The sequence below is a fragment of the Sciurus carolinensis genome, chromosome 6 (assembly GCF_902686445.1).
Source record: "Sciurus carolinensis chromosome 6, mSciCar1.2, whole genome shotgun sequence".
Lineage (NCBI taxonomy): Eukaryota > Metazoa > Chordata > Mammalia > Rodentia > Sciuridae > Sciurus > Sciurus carolinensis.
Genome location: NC_062218.1, coordinates 64237952 through 64260710, shown reverse-complemented (window position 1 = coordinate 64260710; position 22759 = coordinate 64237952). Strand labels below are relative to the sequence as shown.

The 22759-nt window shown below is 36.4% G+C and overlaps 1 protein-coding gene across 2 annotated transcripts in view; it reads right to left on the bottom strand.

The window, feature by feature from the left end:
- Positions 1 to 22759, bottom strand: part of Scamp1 (secretory carrier membrane protein 1) — a 115957-nt gene continuing 93198 nt past the window's right edge. For both annotated transcript variants that reach the window (XM_047556503.1, XM_047556504.1), the window contains 3 exons: positions 18553 to 18654; positions 17016 to 17133; positions 1 to 2846 (listed from right to left, as the gene is read on the bottom strand). In XM_047556503.1, the coding sequence (XP_047412459.1) occupies positions 2682 to 2846; positions 17016 to 17133; positions 18553 to 18654 (385 nt within the window). In that variant the 3' untranslated portion in view covers positions 1 to 2681. The remainder of the gene's footprint in view (positions 2847 to 17015; positions 17134 to 18552; positions 18655 to 22759) is intronic.

The following is a 22759-nucleotide window of genomic DNA, read 5'->3' as shown; positions in this document are numbered from 1 at the left end:
TCCAGTAAACAGTATTTTATTTTATGACACTCTGCGTTAATACAATAAATATACAAAACTTCCAAACCACTTAAAACATGCAACATTAGAGGGACAGATGAAGGGCATTTATACAGAACCATGACAGTCACCATGATGGCAGCGCAGTATTACTACCTGACAAAATATACACACGTCCCTAGACAAAGAGTCCAAGTTCCAAACTACAAGTCACTGAGCAATGATTTTTCCAGTGTTTAAACTTTAGTTTGAAATAAAACAGCCATGATTTAATATTGCAAACTGAAAAATGACCTGGGTGCCTACTATGTGAAGACCATTTTAGGACTGGGATACTTGGCGATTTTTAGCATTAAATATAAAACACTAATAAATGCCAATCTTTTGCTGAGTGAAAATGGAATTGTTTACTGATTATTAACAGAATCTTGAATATAAGAATTTAAAGCTGTTTCATACCTGATCAAACTGTAGGCACTGCCATCATCTTAATGCAGTGTTTTCAAAACCATAATTTTCTCTCTTGAACGTGTATTAACCCCAAAAGTGGCTTTAAAATAGGATTTCCTCCACTTACTCACAAAATGATATTGTGGGTTATAATTATTCTTTGTCATTTAATAATGCTACCTGGGGATTTACATAAGAGAAACATTCCAATTCAGAAGGGAAGCATAACTATTTTCCAAAATTATCTGACAACTTTTATTTGTAGTTCAGAGACAAACAAATATGGACTTGGGATATAAGCTAATGGTGGCTCTAAGTGCTCTTGTATTCTGTGGTTAGTGTTTTGAACATCTGTAAAATCCACCCTCAATAAAAGCACACTGATGAAACATTTTCACTAAGATTATAGGCTCTAAAAAAATAGAACTGCTGAGTTGGCTGAAAATGTAGGTGAAGATTATCATTGATCAGAAATACTTATAAAAACAGCTTTAAATTCATACTCTGAATCTCATTTTCTTCAGAATAGAAGAAATATCTTCCAACTATATTATTACTCAATAAAGTACCAAATAAATCAAATGTAAACACCATCTGGATGTATCTGCATTACCTAGTATCACACAGAGTTTCTTCATAAATAGTAAGAACTTGGCATCCCATCCCCAGCAGGAAATTACTTTAATTCCAGATTTAGGAAAAGAATAAAAGTGATTTAACCATATATGCTTTTTTTTTAAAAAAAAGGGGGAATTTTCTATCTCAAATAACATAGTCCAATAGACCATCCTTACTTAAAATCAAGTTGAATAAATCATTACCTGTCATTCTAGAATCTAAAATTAGCTGAAGACTTTCAAAACACAGTAGCATCACTTACAAATGCTTTTGATTCATTTAATCTGTATTAAAAATGATTCAAAGTTTGAACCCATGTAATACCATAAGAATGAAGTTCTATGCTGCATAGTAACAATTTAAATGTGATTATGCTCACAATTAATGCATTGACTGTATTTGTATTACTTGTTTGGTGCAATGTTTTGTTTTTTTTCTATTGCTGAAATTTTTAAATGAATTCAGTCTGTCTCAAAAAGTGAAAGACTTAGGTGATTTAGGGATTCAAGTATATTAGAAATGCTAGGGTCTTTTTATTTTTAATGCCACTAGAAATAAGAGGCTAAAAGAAAAATCCCTTAAATACTGTATGTTCTTTTTAGACGAGGGTTAGGCTAGCCTTTTAATACCTCTGTCAAAAATCATACACACACACACACCCACACACACACACCCCAAAAATAAGCTGCCAAACACAATCTCAGTCCAATTAAAAAGAGTAGCCACAAGAATGTACTAAAGTCTCCATACAGTAAAACTTTACTATATGAACACTGAAAATTAAAAGATAAAATAAAAGGAATTATTGTCACTACATTCTATTGCATTAACTACCTTCTTTTTTGGATAATGCACTGCATAGTATTTTAAAGTCTCATATTGTATCCCAATAAATTTTTATGTAAAAGAAGCTATTACAGAAAATCATTTCTAGTATTCCATAAACAACCTTTGCTTCTACAACTATAAGCAGTACAGAACCCAAAATACTAATTCTTTTAATTTAAGAAACATAGTACCCATGCAAGATAAGAGACTGTTATCAAAATATCAACTACTCTCAAAAAATAAAATAAAAGGAAGATAAAATATACATTATCTACCACAAAGCACACAGGCTCTTCACTGGTGACTGAAACTAGTAACGAGCAAGCCAATTTAAAAATCCATAAGTCTCTGCTGGCCTGCTTCTTTCAATATAAATAGGGGAAAAAGAACAAAACATTGCTTTACTATACTGAGGTGTAATCCTTATCTCTAAAGATTCTTGAAAGAACTACAATTAGTGCTAAGTGCTTTTTTCATCGTAAGTACCATATTAATTTCAGTGTGTCACCACTGAAATAATTTGCTGAACATCATCCCCCAAAAAATATGGAGAATATTTATTTAGCATGTAATATTTTTTTTTCTGCAAGGGGCATTGAAATATTAAGAAACTATTAGGTAAAGTAATAAGACAAGGACATTTTTCTGAGTTTAGCCCATGCACGTGTGAACGGGAGCTATCCATGCTGTGTGTATTGTGTGTTTCCAACATAAAAATATTTGTAAATACAGTAGCTGGAGAGAAAAGTACAGTCAAAAGGTAACAGTGTATTGTGGGAGGTTCTCTAAATCTGGTTACCCTTGAAGGCATTCTGAGCTGCGCTCGTTGCTGCGGTGGAAGCTGCGTTTGCAGCTGCGGTCTGGACAGTTTTGTTGGACATCACACCTGTTGCAAACTCTTGTTGGGCCTTCTCAAAACTAGCACCTGTTGTGCGATACAGTCCATGTACCTACGGAGGCACAAAAAAGTGGAGAAGATGAGCAGCAATCTACACATTTCCAGCAGCCTTAAATTAATCTCAATGTTATTCAGAGATAAAGGACTAGATTCTAGTCAGGATTCCTAAGGTTGGGAACAATGCTGGCATGAATATTTAAATTTTTTCCTAAAACAGGATTTTCAATTTTTTCCCCAAGCAGAAGGCATGATGATGCCAATTTGAACCAAAAATAATTTAAAGAACAATTTCTTAACCAAGAATAAAAGCTATGTTTTCCTTTGTACTGGGTTAATTAAGATATTAACAACATCGGAACAGAATGGTTTCAACATAACAAGAGACAATCTGACCTTAATTTACTACCCCAGATGATGTTAAGAGAACAATACCTTATCTATTCCTGTTTTGGTCACATACACAGCACTATTATAATCTAATGAGACCATTTTATCATTTAGTGAACAAAGCACTATAAACACACTGATGCTATCCACTCTGTATCACTGAACATTTTGTGTATGGTCAAGTCCTAAAGGATTTATGAAGAAACGCTCTGGGGAATTGTCTGTCCATACTGATCCATTACTAAAATCTTGGAGTTTATTTTCATGAGCAGGGTTCAAAACTTTCCTATAATAATATGTTTTAAGCTGCATGATCAAACTACAAAGCCCATCAGTACATATCATGAACCACTTAACACAAATCTGAAAAAGAAACTAATAAAGTAAATTTAAAAAAGCATTCATTATATGCCTAAAATCTCTGGGGGTGAGCAATAAGTGAACCAGTAATTAAACTGCACTGTGACTGGACCTAAATTAGAAGGCTCCCCAAAATGCAGTCAAAGCAGGTTTTAGGGAAGGGCTAAGTACACCCAAGTGGATGCAGAATAAGAAAAAGTAGAATAAGTCCAAGACAGCTCAAGTCAACCACAGATACCAGGAAGTAGTTTCAAGAATTTAGAGCTCAGAGAGGATAGGTTGATTTGGGGGAAGGAAAATGATAAATTCTAAATATTCATTCATTCCACAAGTGTCTACTGAATGCCTACTTTAGGCCTACTACAGCAGGCGAGTGAAGATTAGGTTTGGAGCTCAGGAGAGGAATGGACTAAGGATATGAACTTAGAAACCACTGGCATATATTATGAACTGAAGATCTGTGTTCTCTCTTTCTGAATTCTTATACTGAAATCCCAATCCCCAATAGGATGGTAGCAGAAGGTAGTAGGTGTTTTGGGTGATGATTAGGTCATGAAGGTAAAGCCCTCATGAATGGATTAGTGCTCTATAAAAAAGACCCTGAGAATTCTCCTGTCCCTCCACCACATAAAGACACGGAAGAGGGTGATTTACGAACCAGGAAGCAGGCCTCAACCAGGCACTGAATCTCCTCTACTGTACTTTGATCTTATATTTCCCAGCCTCCAGAAAAGTGAGAATTTTTTTTTTTTTTTTTGTTGGAGTAGCCCGAAGGAACTAAGGAACCATATAAATGGTAGCTGAAATCTTGGTCTCCATGAAACTGTCTTTAGAGAACACAAAGTAGAAAGAAAAGAAAGTCAAATACAGAAACCTATTAAGATTTAAAAAACATCCAAAAAGTATTTAAAACACATCAAAAACAAGGAGGAATGACTAGAAGAGAAATGGAAATAACAGCCAGGTTCTTCTTATTACTACCAAGGGAAGAAACCATGCTAAAGAATGTAAATCTGTCTGGGTAAAAGATAAAAATACATAGATAGTCAGGCATGGTGGCACATGCCTATAATCCCAGAGACTCAGGAGGCTCAGGCAGGAGGATCACAAGTTCAAAGCCAGACTCAGCAACTTAGCAAGGCGCTAAGCAACTTAGCAAGACCCTGACTCAAAATAAAAAATATAAAGGGCTGGGGATGTGACTCAATGATAAAGTGCCTCTGGGTTCAATCCCCAGTACAAAAACACAAAAGCAAAAACAAAAGCACCAAGTACTTGTGATACAGTGGTGAAAGTGAATGCCATGTTATTATGGATCGAAGTATCAAACAGTCAGGGAGAGAAAGAGAGTACCAACAAATACATATACACTGGTAAAGGCTACAATGCCTTTTTTCTAGTACTTTAGCACTATCCTAAGTTTAGAAGGAATTACTTGCATTTCCTTTTCAAACCAAGTTTTCCATGGAAATTAAAGATACAGATAAATTACTACTCCTATGTGGGAGAAACAGATCACAGTGGATCCTAGAAAACACATGTATTAAAGAAATTTAATAAACCTTGTTGACATCTAAACCCAATCACACTGTAATATAAGTACAAGTCCACTGGCCTCTTACCCTCTTTCCCCAAGTCTGTGAACATGTAACAAATAAATGTTACTTCTAATTTGCTTTGCCATTATTTCCTTTCTCAAACTTGTATTAAATCAATCAGCTGATGTTATGTGTTCACAGGCATCAGATTTTAATTACTTAAAATGTAACCCATAGTCTGGCAGAGCAGAGAGGGAAAAGAAAGGTAGTAACACCACATACTTCTCAAGAGTCTATATCCATATAGACCCAGAGAGCCACCTAGAGGAAAAGGCCACATATGTGTTGTGTATAATGCTCAAATCCATTATACTCATGTAAAAAGGTGATTTCTTCATTCCAGGGCCAGTCGTGACCATCAACACCTGAAAAGGCTTATTTCCCTCCTATGTTTCAGATGGATATATAGGGACGATTCACATTCCTTAGGAAATCAGGGACAAAGCCTTAACATTACAGGACTTTAATTTTCATTTCATTTCATTTCATTTTCAGTACACGGGATTGAATCCTGGAACTCTCCTACTGAGCTATACCCCCAGCACTTTTTAGTTTTTATTTTGAGGCAGGGTCTTGCTAAGTTGCCCAGGTGGGCCTTGAACTTATACCCCTTCGGCTCAGCCTCCTGAGTCACTGGGATTACAGGTATACACCACCATGCCTGGCTAAAGGACTGTAATTTTTTAAAAATGAGGTTGTCTCAGCGGTACACACCTGTAATCCCAGCAACTTGTGGGGCTGAGCAGAAAGACCACAAGTTTGAGTCCAGTCTTAGCCACTTAGGGAGAATCTGTCTCAAACTAAAAAACAAACAGAGTAAGGATGTAGCTCAGTGGTAAAGTGCCCCTGGGTTCAAGTTCAATAACAAAAAATAAAACAAACAACCTAAATACTTGTAATCTTTTCTATTTATGAGAAATGTATTGACCTAAATATTTAGTTCTTTAACCATCACAGGAAGGAAACTAGATTTGGTATCTACTAATTCTAATTTCTAGCTGACTGGTCAGCATTTGAAATTTTACCTTTACATCCCATAAAACAATAATATGTGTTGTCCTATCTGCTCCTCAGAGTTTACCTATGGATCAAATCAGAATATATATATAAATAGGTTAACTAATATAGATTAATTCTTTAAAATATTTTTAGTCATTGATGAACCTTTATTCATTCATTTATTTATATGTGGTGTTGAGAATCAAACCCAGTGCTTCACACATGCTAGGCAAACACTCTACCACTGAGCCACAACCCCAGCCCCATAAATTAATTTTAAACTATCTGCAAAAGCATCACAGTCAAATGTAGATGCACGCACAGAAGAGAATCCTGTTTCTGTTCATGCACCTGTGTGCTCAATGTGGCTGTGTATGGCAACAAAAATCTGTACACTGCACAAAGTACAGAACTAGGGCCTTATGTGAAATAACCCAAACATATGTCTCCATTAAATGTCATTTTCAAGAAATGCCATTTAGCCAGGCGCAGTGGTACACACTTGTAATCCCAGTGACTCAGGAAGCTCATGAGTTCAAAGTCAGCCTCAGCAGTTTAGTGAGGCCCTAAGCAACTCAGAGAGACCCTGTCTGTAAATAAAATACAAAAAAGCACTGGGGATGTGGCTCAGTGGTTGAGTGCCCCAGGTTCAAGCCCTAGTACAAAAAATAAAAAATCACATTTCTATTAATATAAGATTCCTGTCATATCAAAGTTATTTTAACTTTTATAAAAGTTAGGAAAATAAAGTGAGCTTTTAAAATATTTTTTTCATTCTTGTTTTGAGTTTTTAAAAAGTACATGGATCTCTAAGTGTAAATTTTTTCAATTAAACATTTTCTAGAAACCCTCTCTGGACTCTCCTGCCCATAGACACGAGTCAGATATTCTTTTGATAACTCGGTTTCACCTGGTTGAAGCCCCACTTCTCCTTTGAGATCTCAGGACTGCTGCTCCTCCGCTGTGCCTGAGCTACCGTGCTCTCCCTTCTGTGAGCACTTCCAATCCTATGTGCATCTTAGGGAAGGTACACTATGTGTCTTATACTCACATATTTTTAGTTATCTGAGGGAAAAGGGTTATTTTTTATTTGCTGTTACACCCCCTATAAGACACAGCATGGTAACTTGCAGCATAAGCCACTGATTGACCTCACTATTAAAAATAAAATTTATCAAACAGGGGCGATACAGCTCTAACAGACTACCTGTGTTATAAGGTAAAATGCTTAGTTTGCAGTTACCTCAGAAGCTAAATGTTCTAAAAGTAAACATACTTTTTCCTACTAGGAAAAGCAGAAAATAACAAGTGTTGACAAGGATGTAGAAAAACTGCTGACTGGAATATAAAATGGGATAGGCACTGCAGAAAAGAGTTTGGAGGTTCTTCAAACACCTGAACAGAACATGTTACCACCATGTAATAATTCCACTTCTAGGTATATACCCAAAAGAAGTGAAAGCAAGGACTCAAACAGATCCTTCTATATCAACTTTTATAAGTTGCATTATTCATAGATGCCAATGGTAGGAAAACCCAAGTATCTGGGCTGGGATGTGGCTCAGTGGTAGAGCATTTGACTAGCATTGGAAAGGCCCTTTGATCCCAAGCACCACCAAATAAAAAAATGTATCCCACAGATGAATAAACAATGTGGTGTATATACATTTAATGGAATAATATTCAATATGCAATTATTCAAAGTTACAACATGGATTAACCTTGAAAACATTATACTAAATGAAATACATTAAGTACAAAAAACTATATGATTCCATTTATATGAAATATCTAGAACGGACAATTCACAGAGGCAGGAAATATATTAGAGATTATAAGGAGCTGAAAAGAGGGAGGACAGAATAATTGCTAATGATTGCAGTTTCCATTTGGAGTAATGAAAAATATGCAAATAGTGGTGATAGTTGTACAATAATGCAATTGCCATTGAATTGTACTCTTAAAAGGATTCAAGTGGCAATTTTTTTTCTTTCTTTTTAGATATACATGACAGTAGAGTGTATTTTGACATATTATAAATACATGGAGTATAACTTATTCTAATTAGGATCCCATTCTTGTGGTCATACATGTGGAGTTATACTGGCCACGTATTCATATATGAGCAAAGGAAAGCTATGTCCCATTCATTCTACTGTCTCACCCATCCCCATCCTCTATCCCTTCCCTTCAGTCTCTTTTGTCTAATCCAATAAATTTCTATTCTTCCTCTCCCCACCCTCCCTTGTTGGGGGTTAACATCCACATACCAGGGCGAACATTCAGGTTTTGGTGTTTTGGAATTGGCTTATTTCACTTAGCATGTTAGTCTCCAGTTCCATCCATTTACTGGTAAATGCCATAATTTCATTCTTCTTTATGGCTGAGTAATATTCCTCTGTGTGTGTGTGTGTGTGTGTGTGTGTGTGTGTGTGTGTGTATATTTTAATAATCCATTCATCTGTAGAAGGGTGCGTGCCTAGGTTGGTTCCATAACTTGGCTATTGTGAATTGAGCTGCTATAAACACTGACGTGATTACATCACTGTACTATGCTGATTTTAAGTCCTTTGGGTATAAACCAAGGAGTATAACTGGTTCAAATGGTGGTTCCATTCCAAGTTTTCTGAGGAATCTCCATACTACTCTTCAGAGTGGTTGCACCCATTTGCAGTCCCACCAGCAATGTATGAGTGTGCCTTTTCCCCCACATCCTTGCCAACACTTATTGTTACTTGAATTCTTGATAATTGCCACTCTAACTAGAGTGAGATGGAACCTCAGTGTAGTTTTAATTTGTGTTTCTCTAATTGCTAGAGATATTGAACATCAAATGGCAATTTTATGTTATATATATTTTTCCATGATTTTTAAAATGTAATATATCAAAACCACTGAACTGCACACTTTAAATGTGTGAATTGCATGATATGTGATTTATGTTTCAATAGAGTTGTTTAAAATGTATACCTAAAGATGATGTAGATGAAAGTATCATGTGACAGCATATAAATACTCAGTAAAATGTCAAATTTGAAGACGTCTAAGTAAAGATAATGTATAGATAGTAACATATTAACTTAGAGTCCATATCAACTATTTACTCAAAAAGATAAGAAAATAAAAGTTATGTGCTGGGATGTTGCTCAGGGGTAGAGTACTTGCCTAGCATATTTGAGGTTCTGGGTTCTATCACCAGCATAGCAAAATAAAAAGTTGGGGAGTTTAAGGTGAACATAGTAAGGACACCAACTGAGGATAGTATGAAAACAAAGTGCTCAGGAGGGCCATTTTATTTTCTATGAATTCAAAAAGTATTATTCTACCTACTCTGTGTCCTCTGCATGAAAATAAATATCTGGATTAGCATTTTAATGGGCAATGTGAATCATCTGGAATTGATTCCTAATCAGGAAAGGCTATAATGCTGCATCATTCTGAGAGAGAGAGAGGGAGAAAGAGAGAGAGAGAGAGAGAAAGGGAGAGAGAAGAATAGCATTCTGCATGTGACTCTAGAAAAACAGTAAAATTATTAGCTTTCTATCACAGGTCCAGAATAAACTAAAAGAAGTTGGGTGAGGACGAGCTTCTAGCACAATGCTTTCAAAGAAAGTAACAGGCCCTTTTAATCTAAGAAGACTGTCATTCTATATATAACAGAATATCTTCACAGAGCATTTACCTATGTAAAACACCAATTTTAATGAGTGAGTCTTTATTGTCATTATTCTGGATCATATGCCTAATTCCATACTCCTACACATATTAAAAGAAAATCTGCCGAATAGACATTTAAGTAAATGAAAAAGAACAAATTTAAAGCACTTAAACAAATCTGATTGTTAGAGAAGTGAAATAATATTTACCTAAAATTCTTTGCAATGCAAAAAAATCATTAAAAACTTTTATTAATGTGGACATGAAAATTCATAAATGTTTTAAAATTTCATGGGAAAGAAAATCAAAGTCATATTCCAAAAGAATACAAATTATTTTGTATCTATTAATCACTCCCATGTTTCTTTTACTAGTTAAAAGAAATTTTTTTGATTCCCCTGATAGTCTCCCGTGATGCATTTATTTATTGTTGGTGGACCCATTTACACTATCTTCTCCTTTGGCCCCAAACCATTATCCAATTCTTTCTAATAGTTTACTATAGAAATCGGGCCTTTAAAAAAAAGACTATTTAGAAATAATCTAAGAGAAAAACAGAAGAAATCTATTTGTGCAAAATAAGGGTTGAACTGTTTCCTTATCTATGAAGATGTTCAAGAGGCTTATATTCTTTCAGTACTTGAAATTTGAATTATAAGATGACACTGGGGAAGAAATACAGAGATGTTAGGCCCTCTATGTAACAATGATAACCTATTCCAATTATGCAAAACTTAGAATAACAACAAAATTCTCAATATTGCTTTCCTTTCCATTAAAAAAAACATATACAGAGCATATTTAGTTGGGGCTGGAGAAAGAAATAGGCTTATAAAACCCAAGAATTCCAGAACCAAAATAGTGTGCACAGGTAACTTTTCGAGGGCATTAACTATTCATGAAGAAAATGACCCCTAGTGGTTATAAACTATGCTACATGCCCCCATACGATTTTTGATTGTTATTAAATAGCCAATTTTGAGCAATTATGGAAGACAAAAGAAGAAATCAATTGTTTTTCTTGGATCTCAATTTCTATCATAGTAAGAGAAATGGCTGTCATTAAAATACTAAAGCTGCCTCAGATGATACTTAGCTTATATTATTCCCATTTCTTGTTCTTCATAAATTGAACAGAAAATCATCTCATCTAAACTCCTTGTTTCACAGGTAAAGAATATGAGATCCAGGGAAGCTCAAACATTGGTACAGCACCAACAGACAGTGCACATATAGAAAGAGGTAGCTGGTAACTTCTTTAACTCTGAGGTTAAAAAAAAATCCACCAAAATATCAGAGTGTGTAACATAATTCCCATATCAACATTTTTATTTGAGAAAGTCATATTTTTGAATGCCTGGCATATGAATATAAGCACAGCTCTACAACTACCCCTTCCGTGGTTTGAATCCTGAGAAATGGTGTGCCTGGAAAGTGGGGGAGAGGGGAACCCCAGGATAGAGTTCGGAGCACTGCACTCAGTAGATGTGACACAGCAGCTGCGGCGAGAACACTTCCTCCATGCTGACTCTGCGGATCATCTGTGCTACATCTTTCCCCTGCCACCTCTGCTAGTTGAAATTCTCTCCACACATCCCAGAGCAGACCCCTGTTGGCCGACATCCCCCTGTGGCCCTCTTCTCGCTCCATGCACTCTTGCTAGGCTTCACTTACCTGAGAAGCTGATACTTTCCAGTCCAGAAATCCAGTCTAAAGTTTTTTTTCCTTTGCTCCTTACTTTATATCCCAAAGCCTACCAAATACTTAGACTTGAATGTCACACAGTATTTTACACTCCCCATATAAAAAGCTGAAACCACCTTGATGTTCAAACCTGTTCTTATACCCTCTCTTCCTGAATGGCCCATCATCTAAAAACCTGGGGGTCATCCTTGAGTCTTCCTTTGTCCACTTTAACAAACAATCATTACCTGCTCACTTTCTATTGACTATATTTATTTCAGTTCAGCGTCATTACTAACTAGCTGCCTAGCTGTCTCCCAGCCTTGGTTTTTCCAAGTACTACAATCCTGCTCCCCAAATCCCAAATCTATTTCAGAATAATCCTTCTAAAACTCAAATCAGACCACCCTCGGTTACTCTCCTCCCTAGAACTCTTGTGTGGTTCACCACTACTTTTTGGAGACAATGCAAACTTCTTAACAAGGTTTCCTAGTATATAAGACTCTACAGAACAGAACAGCACTTCCATCTTCAACCTCAACCCCCCACCCTCCACCAACACCCCACATTCCTCCTTGCCTCAAGCCATGCATCATGTAAAACTTCCTTTCTGAGATACTTATACGTCCTTTGATTTGCCATGTTATATCCTGTGACTAGATATGAACTAGTATGCTCACTGTCTGGTACCTACTTACCCTCTTATCTTTAGTCCTTTACTTAGATAATTACAATCATGGATGGTCACCATCGTACCTCAGCTGAGACAATACTTAAACAGACTGCAGAGCTGGGTGCAGTGGCACATGCCTGTAATCAGGAGGCTGAGGCAGGAGGATGGCTTGCACCCAAGAGTTCAAGGCCAGCCTGGGTAGTACACTGAGATCTCATTTCAAACAACAGCAACAAAAAAATGGACTTAATTACTTAAGCAGACCTCCAAAATTTGGCTCGGTGCTCCTCTGCTCCCTCTCCTACATATGTGATGGCCATTAAATCACCGGATGGTGGTGCCATTCGTTTGTTTCTCTTCCCGGACTCACCTAACCAACTTTGTTTCTCTTCCCGGGATCACCTAACCAACCCTCACAATTAAGGAAGTCGACTACTTGCAATAACTCCCTTCATTCTGTTCTGTTTCTTGGATGGAACACTGACCAAGCAGCCTACTAAACAAAAGAAAATCCTAAACCAGAACCTGAATATAAAAGAGTAAAGCATGAGTCAAGAAGATCAAAAAGGAAAATTAATGGTAACTGTGGAGACACTGTGCTACACAATTTACATTCATTATTTCATTTCATCCTCACAAGAACCCTATAAAAGTAGTTATTCCACCTTCTTCTTTCATTCAATAAATATTTGAATGCCTGTCACATGCTAATCACTGCCTGTCATTGTTTCAGGTGTAAGGAATACAAGCTGAAAGCATAGAGACCAAGTCACTGTTTTCCGGCAGCTTGCAGTGCAAGTGAGGACACTGAACCTGAGTGGCTGTAAACTCCGGTCTCAGGTCACACAGCTGCTAAATGAAGGTATCTGAATTTCAGCCTGAGCTGTGTGGTTCCAAAGCAAAGCTCTTGCTCTCCTCCTTTAATTCCAATGCTAAAAGACAGGTTCTCCCTGGAGGGGTTTATCAACTGGGTACCCAGAATACAAGCTTTACGGGGCATTAAAAACTGGCTGATGTTCAGATCCCAGAGTGAGCAATACACAGAAAAGTTTCCCCAAGAAAATGGAGACTTGTGTTATCCCTAAGACAGGAGTAATGAGTAAGATTCTGCGGAGCAAGCATAACCTGAGCTGGGTCTCAAAAGAACACTAGCGAGTCTTTGAAGAGCAGAGAGGATGAAGTATTAGTTAAGAAGTAAGCTGAATGGCAATGGGGAGGAAGGGGAGTATGGATGGATCTGAGGAACGTGAACAGTACAGTTTGACTAGAGAAGAAAATGTGGATCCAGGAGTTGTGAAACATCGCCACCACCACAATCCCATTCCCAACCCTGAGTCCACATCAAAAATCCACAGAATGCTGGCTAATACAATAACTACATATAAAACGGACTGAAAGAAGCGGGCAGAGTGTGAGTGACCTATAAAAAATGTTCTGAAGGTATCCAAGAAAGTGACCAAAAAAATAAATAAATAAATAAAAATAAAAAAGGTAATGGAAGCATTGACAGAAGCAGTCACAGCACTATACAAAATCATAAAAAAAAAAATGCTTTGGTAGGTACTCAATAAATAATTTCTTTTTTAAAAAAGAACTTCATTGAGATAAAATTGTACTGTACAATTCACCCTTTTAAAATGTGCAACTTCAAGAAATAAAAGCAAGAATCAATAACTGGGATAGATTCAAACTAAAAAGCTTTCTCTCAGCAAAGGAAACTATCAGCAATGCGAAGAGAGAGCCTACAGAGTGGGAGAATATCTTTGCCACTCATACTTCAGATAGAGCACTAATTTCCAGAATATATAAAGAACTCAAAAAACTCTACACCAAGAATACAAATAACCCAACCAACAAATGGGCTAAGGAAATGAACACACACTTCACAGAAGCAGCTCTACAAGCAATCAACAAACATATGAAAAAATGTTCACCATCTTTAGTAATAAGAGAAATGCAAATCAAAACTACCCTAAGATTCCATCTCACCCCAATTAGAATGGCGATTATCAAGAATACAAGCAACAACAGGTGTTGGCGAGGATGTGGGGAAAAGGTACACTCATACATTGCTGGTGGGGCTGCAAATTAGTGCAGCCATTCTGGAAAGCAGTGTGAAGCTTCCTTAGAAAACTTGGAATGGAACCACCATTTGACCCAGCTGTCTCACTCCTTGGCCTATACCCAAAGGACTTAAAATCAGCATACTACAGATACAGCCCACATCAATGTTCATAGCTGCTCAATTCACAATAGCCAGATTGTGGAACCAACCTGGATGTCCTTCAATTGATGAGTGGATAAAAAAACTGTGATATATATATATATATATATATACACCATGGAATATTACTCAGCCATAAAGAATAATAAAATTATGGCATTTGCAGGTAAATGGATGAAATTGGAGAATATCATGCTAAGTGAGATAAGCCAATCTCAAAAAACCAAAGGACAAATGATCTCGCTGATAAGCGGATGATGACACAGAATGGGGGGTGGGAGGGGAGCAAGACTGGAGGAAGGAGGAACTCTATAGAGGGAAAAGAGGGTGGGAGGGGTAGGGGGGAAGGAAAAAAATAACAGAATGAATCAAACATCATTACCTTATGTAAATGTATGATTACGCAAATGGTATGCTGTTACTCCATGTACAAACAGAAACAACATGTATCCCATTTGTTTACAATAAAAATAAATCAAAATTTAAAAAAATAAAATAAAATAAAATAAAATAAAATGTGCAACTTGGCTGGGTGTGGTGGTGCATACCTGTAATCCCAGTGGCTAGGGAGGCAGAGGCAGGAGGATCATGAGTTCAAAGCCAGTCTCATCAACTTGGTGAGGCCCTAAGCAACTCAGTGAGACCCTGTCTCTAAATAAATATTAAAAAGGGCTGGGGATGTGGCTCAGTGATGGAGTGCCTCTGGTTTCAATCCCTAGTACCCAACCCCAAAATGTACAACTCAACAGTTTTAGTATATTCATAAAGTTGTGACTATAATACACAACTTAATTTTAGAACATTTTCATCACCCCAAGAAATTCCATAACCATTAGAAGTCACACCCTACCCACAGGCAACCAACCACTGATCTACTTTCTGTCTCTGTGGACTTAACTATTTAAGCATTTTATTTAAAGAGAATCACACAATATGTGATCTTAATAAATATTTCTTGAAGATGAATCAGAACATCTGGAAGGAGAGCCAGTGCTGAGAAGAAAGGGAAGCATTTATGATGCATCACTGTGAGAAGATGACACCAGTCAGCGGAAGATAAAAAGGAGCAGCTGAGATGCAGAAGGATTATCTCCTCCAAGCCCAAGATTTTAGGTCCTCCGGGTAGAAAGGACACAGAAACAATGATGGAGTATGAAAAAGAGTTTACAGCACAAAGTGCAGACAGCTGGCTGCATCTAAGACCTTTATTTATAAGTGGGATAAAGAAACAGGGGAGAAAGAGCAGCAGCAGTAGAATACAAATACAAATGCCTAGGAAGAGGGGCCCCCTGTGGTACAGAAAGCTGTAGTGGTCAAGGAGAAGCAAACATGAAAGGGGGGTGCTATAGGATTTAGTAACTTTAGCAAGCTGAGTTGCAATGTTCTATGTGTTTAATGCAGAAAGTAAAAGCGGAGGAAAAAAAGTCTCAAAATATTTACAGGAAGAACAGCCCAGGCTTCATAAGGGTTTGAGAAGGAGAAAAGTCAAATGCATAAGTAAAGTATTTCAAGAGTGCAAAGTAGTGTTAAATATATGACAGAATTGCTTTTATATGCATTACTATTTATTCTCAAGATACTAGACAGTAAAAATTTACCAAAAAAAATGTAAGAACTTTTTATTTAAAGTAAGACCCACCAAATAGTCCCTATCATTTTTAAACAAAGGTGTTAATTCCAGGGTCTCTATATCATGCTTGAACACATGGGGAATATCAAATATATATCCAATGAAACTTTAAATAAACAAAGAAAAATACTGACTTATCTTGTACCCTATAATGATTGTTTTTTAAGACAGTAAAAACAAACTTGGGAATTCTATAGGAAGAAGTATAGTTAAGATAATTAGGCAGTTATTAAAACAAAATTCATATCATAACCCAGCTTTTAGACTATCACCAGCTCATCTGATACTCTTAAATAATTTAGTATCTTTAAATTTTAAATATGGATAAAATACACATGCCACACAATTTTACTTCTACCTATTAAGAAGGCAAATAGGCTTCATCTTCAAAACAGAAATTAGAGTATGTAAAAGATCAAAATTTTTAAAATTTGGTTGACTCTCCAATTCATAAAAGCAGTCTTCAGCTAACAGGTCTTAAAAATGGAGGTTGAGTATCCTTATTCTAAATGCTTGGAAGCAAGAGTGCTTCAGATTTCAGAATACCTGCAAATACATAATGAGGTATCCCGGGGATAAAGCCAGGTTTATACATGAACTTTATTTATTTTTCATACATATCCTAAACCTGAGGGTATAGCCTGAGGGCAAATTTATACAATATTTATAATGTGTCTGCATTCAACAACAACCTGTCATGTGAGGTCAGGTGTGGAATTTTCTACTTGGGGCATTGTGAAAATGGTCAAAAGTTTCAAATTTTGAAGCATTTTAGATTTTGGATTAGGGATGTACAATCTGTATCCTTTTTTTATCTGGAAGATGCAAACATGACACAATTTTCTAAAATATGTTCTATGCATAACTTTTCATTGTAAAAGGTACTTCTCAGCAGCAAACTTGCACAAGAACAACAAAACAGCTTGAGGTTACACTGAATAGCAAAACGGGAGAAGGAAAACTCCCCATCAGGCTCACTAGAAAAATGACAGCCCGAAAGCCCCACTTACTTTTTTGAACATGACAAGTGAGATGACTGCTGATGCTGTGAAGAGAGCTGCTATGACTATCATCATGATTCCAACAGGAATGTTCTGGTTGAGACCAGTAAGGGATGAAATCCAACCACTACAAAATGACAAAAAGAAAGGTGTAGTTAGGCAAATAAGTTCATGCAGACATCTTTAATATAATAACTGACCTACGTTCAGCACTTATGAGGCAAGCAATGTTTAAATTCTTTATATGTATTAGCTCATTTAATTCTGACAAGATCACAATCTCATAAGAGAGGTGCTATTTTTACGCTCTATTTTGCAGATGAGAAACTGGGTCACAGAGATGCTCAGTGCCCAAGTTCACAGAGCTAATAAATAGCATAGTCTGAACTCAAAAGCAGATGAAACCCCTGAGCCTCAAGTGTTTACTACCACATTATTGCATTGTTTAAGCTTATGAGTTCATTGCCATTTTTAGATGCTCATTTTAAATTCTGCCAAATTATGGAAGGAAATATTTGCAAACCACATATTCAACACAGGATTAGCTTCGAGAATATAAAAATAACTTTAAAAGTTCAACAATACAAAAAAAATTATTTAGAAAATAGGCAAAACGCATGATGAGACAATTCACTAAGAGGACATAAAGATGGTAAATAAACAAATGAAAAGCTGTTCACTTTCATTAGTCATTAGGGTAATGCAAATTCAAACCACAATGAGATATCACGACACATCTATCAGGACAGCTAACATAGAAGATAGTGGCAACACCAAATGATGTGGAGGCTGAATCACTCATAACTGTTGGTGGGATTTTAAAAGAGTACAGCCATTCTGGAAAACAGTTTGTCACTTTCTTTAAAAAACAAACAAACAAAAAAGCACATGCAACTTTTCTACGACCCAACTGATTATACTCTCATCCCAGAGGAAAGAAAACTTACGTTCACACAAAAAACTGCTCATGAATGCTCACAGCAGCTTTATTGATAATAGCTTCAAACTGGAAACAATCCAGATGTTCCTCAACTGGTGAATGGTTAAACAACTGTGGTACATCCATACCATGGAATACCACTCAAGAACAAAAAGCAAGAAACTACTGATACACATAACAACTTGGATGACTCTCCAGAGGATTATGCTGGGTGTAAAAGCCAAGAGTTGTATACTGTATGATTCCCTTTAAATAACAATAAAATGACAGAATAACCAAAATGACAAACAGATTAGTGGTTGCTAGGGGTTAAGGAAGGATTGAGAACAGGACCGCTATGAGTGTGGCTATAAAAAAGTATTACATGCACATTTTATTAACAAGATAGAATGTGCTGTTTTATAAAATGGGAACATAATTTTCAGAGAGAGTGGTTTGTCCAAAGGCTATGTGTCTTGGGGAATTTTAAAATTGTGTTCCTTGCCATTTATCTTATTTGTTTGCTTCGGCTAATCTGACTTTTCTGTGTAAACCACATTAGGATACGAAAAATTATAAACAAACGTTAGATTAACAACTTAAAACTAATAAAGTAAATAAACTTACCAATTGCCCCAATTATGAAATCCTGCAGCCTGGAGTACATGCACAGCAAACTGACAAATATAGACGAAGAAGAATACAAAGAATCTGAAAGAACTGTCACTCCTTTGAAAAAGAGAGAGGGAAGGAGAGGAAAAAGAGGGGAAAGGTCATTTTTCTCATGAATTTTACATTCACATGCAGACTGGCATGCAAACCTTACAAAAAAGTGGCGACTACCGTAGGCTTAAAATTAAAATAGAAATATTATAATTTATTTGACCCTTTCATGTAAATATTCAATATTATTCCAATCTCATTGTCCTCTCAATTTCTAACTGCACCACAATCCATCTTGACAAATCTGCTTTTCTTTGTTTTTATTTGTTCTAGTTAGTTCTACATGACAGTAGAATGCATTTTGACACATCATACATAAATGGAGTATAACTTCCCATTCTTCTGCTTGTACATGATGTAGGTCATTAAGGTTGTGTAATCACATATGCACACAGGGTAATAATGTCCAATTCATTCTACTATCCTTCCTGCCCTCATATCCCCTCCCCTCCCTTAACTCACCTCTGTTTAAAGTACCTCTATTCTTCTTTAGCCCCCCTTATTCAACTTTCCTTTTTTAAATACACTTCACAGAATTACACTATACAATAAACTACAAATATTTAAAATATACAATTTAATAAATATTGAAATGTATTCACTATATACATGTTGAAGTATGTACATGCCTGGACTTTCCCCTATCAATACTATGAGCATATCCTGTTTTCTGTACCCCTGGATAATTCCTCCCTTTTTCTCTTCCCTACTTTACCAACAACTTTCTGTCATCATATTTGATCTATTTCAGAGCTTTATATACAGGGGATGGTAGAGTATAACCCTCTTTCTGGTCTGGATTCTTTCACTCAGCACTATTAGAATTAAGATTCAACCATGCTGTGGCATGTATCAGAAATTCATATCTTTTCATTGCTGAATAATGTTCCATTGCATAGATATGCGTCCATTTATCCATTCACTATTGATGAACATTTAGGTTGTTTAGTTTTGTTTAACTATTAAAGTTACGACAAACACTACTATATAAGACTTCACATGAACATATGTTTCCGTTCTCTTAGGTAAGTACCAACAGGTGGAAAGGTGGAAATACAGAAGTGTTTGTTAAATTTTTAAAAAACTGCAAAACTGTTTTATAAAGGGGTTGTTCCATTTTACATTCCCACAGGCAGGGTAAGAGTATTCCAGCTCCTCCACATCTTACTAACACTTGATAATGTCAGTCTTTGTAATGCTAGCTATCCCAATATATGTATAGTAGTATCTTATTTGTTTTTTTAAACTTTTTTTTATTTGTCGATGGAACTTTATTTTATTTATTTATATGTGGTGCTGAGAATCAAACCCAGTACCTCACACATTCAAGACAAGCGCTCTCCCACTGAGCTACAATCCCAGACCCCTTATTTGGTTTTAATTTTTATTTTCCTAATGAGTAACGTTGTTAAGTATCTTTGCATGTCATCCATAGATCTTCTTTGGTGAGTTATTTATTAAAATCTCTTTTTCTGATGTTTTAAATGTATTTTTCCCCTTATCCTTGAGTTTTTAGAGTTTTTCTAATATAGATTCTAGATATACAAATTCTTTACTAAATATATGATTGGCAGATATTTTCTCTCCAGCCTATGATTTGTCTTTTCAATTTATGTATATGTATGTATGTAAATATGTGTTTTTAAAGGGAAGAGCATCTTAAGAACACCTTTTGAAAAGAAGTTTTGCCTTTTCTGAATTTCACTTTACCTATTCATTATTTTATAGATCTTGCTTTTCTTATTATATCTAAAGAATCTGTGCCAAAGCTAAGGAAATAATTGTTCTCTTCTAGAAGATTGAATTTTTCAGCTTTACATTTTAGTCTATACTGTTTCAAATTAATTTTTAAAAAATATAACACAAGGTATGAATTAAAATTCTTTTTTTAATTTAATTTTATTGGTACCAGAAATTGAACCCAGGGGTGCTTAACCACTAAGCCACATCCCCAGTCCTTGTTATAAAATCTTTCATTTTGAGACAGGTCTCACTAAGTTGGTTAGGGCCTTGCTAAATTGCAGTGGCTGGTTTTGAACTTGGATCCTCCTGCCTCACTCAGCCTCCAGAGCCTCTGGGATTATAGGCATTCACCACTGCGCTCAGCAAGCATCATTTCTTAACTATGACTTCTCGGTACTGCTTTGGTGTTTTTATCTTTCTCAAAAATCATTCGTCTATGGGTGGATCTATGTTCATTTCTGGACACTCTATTCTGGGCCATTGTTCTCTTTGGCTACCTTTATGTCAACATTATACTATTTTGATTACTGAAGCATTCCAAGCTTCAAAGTCTTCAAATTAGGGACTGTTAATCAACTTTATTGTTCCTTTTCAGTTGTTCTATTTTAAGACTTACATGTTTTACATTTGCCTTTTAGAATCACCATGCCTTATTTCCTGAAAAGAGCCTGCTAGAATCTGTTTATATTTTCTACATAAATGATCATGAATCTATGAATAAAGATAGTTCTTCCTTTCTAACCTGGATACCTTTCTTTTTTCTTTTCCTTGCCTGATTATGCTGGCCAGAACTTGCAATACAATATTGAATAGAAGTGGTGACTGAATGAATGTCTGTTACGGTTTGGATACGTGACATCCCCCAAAAGCTCAGGTGTGAAACAATGCAAGAACAGTCAGACATAAAGTGAGTGGGTTATGAGGGTCTTAACCTAGTCCTTTGATGGATTAACTGGGTGGTAACAGGAGGCCGGCAGGGTGTGGCTGGAGGAGGTAGCTCACTGGGGGTGTGCTGTTGGAGTTCATGTTTTATTCCTGGTGAGCAGAGTTCTCTGCTTCCTGTCGCCATGTCCTCAGCTGCTTTCCTCCTCCATGTCCTTCCACTATGGTGTTCTGCTTCTCCTCAGGCCCAGAGCTATGGACTGAGACCTCTTAAACTGTGAGCCAAATAAACTTTTCCTCCTCTATGTTGTCCTTGTCAGGGTTTTTGGTCACAATTCTGACTAAAACAATGTCCTTATTGTTCCTGATCCAAGGCAGTTTTTATAGATGCCTTTATTGGGTTGAGAAAGTCCCTTTCTATTCCAAGTTGGCTCAAGAAAGGATGTTGTATTTAACCTAAAAGGATGTTGGATTTTGCCCTATGCATCAAGATAGACATATGTTTTTTAAACCATGTGACATGATGAATTGTGGCTACTTAATTTTCTAATGTTAAACCAACTTTAAATTCTTGGAAGAAGCTTCACCCACTTGATCATCACATAGTATCCTTTTAATACACTGTGGTTTGTCAGTTTGGCAACATTTTCAATTATCCTTAAGTTTTCCTATTTCTGTTCATCACAGTGATTATTCCTGGCCCTCCATGTTTCACTTAATTTCAGCATTAACTGTTCATCAAAGAGGAAAACAGAGGTCACTGGAATAAATTCCCACACCTTCCTACATCACAGATAAGGTCCTTCCTGCTTCTCTGTGAAAAGGCACTGTCTGTCCCCGCAAAGCTAACACTAGCGTAAGAAACCTTTAGCCTGTCCTCTCAGTGCCTCCCGAGAGCTCCACTTCACCAGTTACTTATTGTCTGCCCTGAAGAGTCTTTGCCTCTTCCACCGGGTTCTTCCCTTCAGAGCATATACACAAAGTTTTTTCAAAGAGCCCTCCTTTAACTCAGTCTTCCCCCAAAACTTCCACCTCTATCTTCCTCCTTCCCTTTAGTGACAAAAGTCTTGAAGGAACAATATACCAATGATTTCCTCAAACTTTCTCCTCTCATTGGTTTTTTAATCCTCTGTAACCTGGCTTCTCTACACATATTCCACCAGAAACACTTCAAAGTCATGAGACATCCATGAATTTCCAAATCAAATTTCTCAGTCTCTACTTTGTTACGCTTTCAACACTGAAAATCCTCACTCTTAGCCCCTGGCTTGTGTAATTTTACTCACTTCTATTTCTGTCGCTTCTCTGATCTAGACTGTGTCTCAGTTTTTTGTTGTTGTTGTTGTTGTTTTGTTTTTCTGTACCCATCTCCTCTATGTCCAACTGTGTTGACAGGAAAGCACCTGAAGCGATTCTTATATCTTCTAATGTTTGGGAATTATCTATCACAGGATAAAGTCCAAATAATGTGACAGTATATATACCT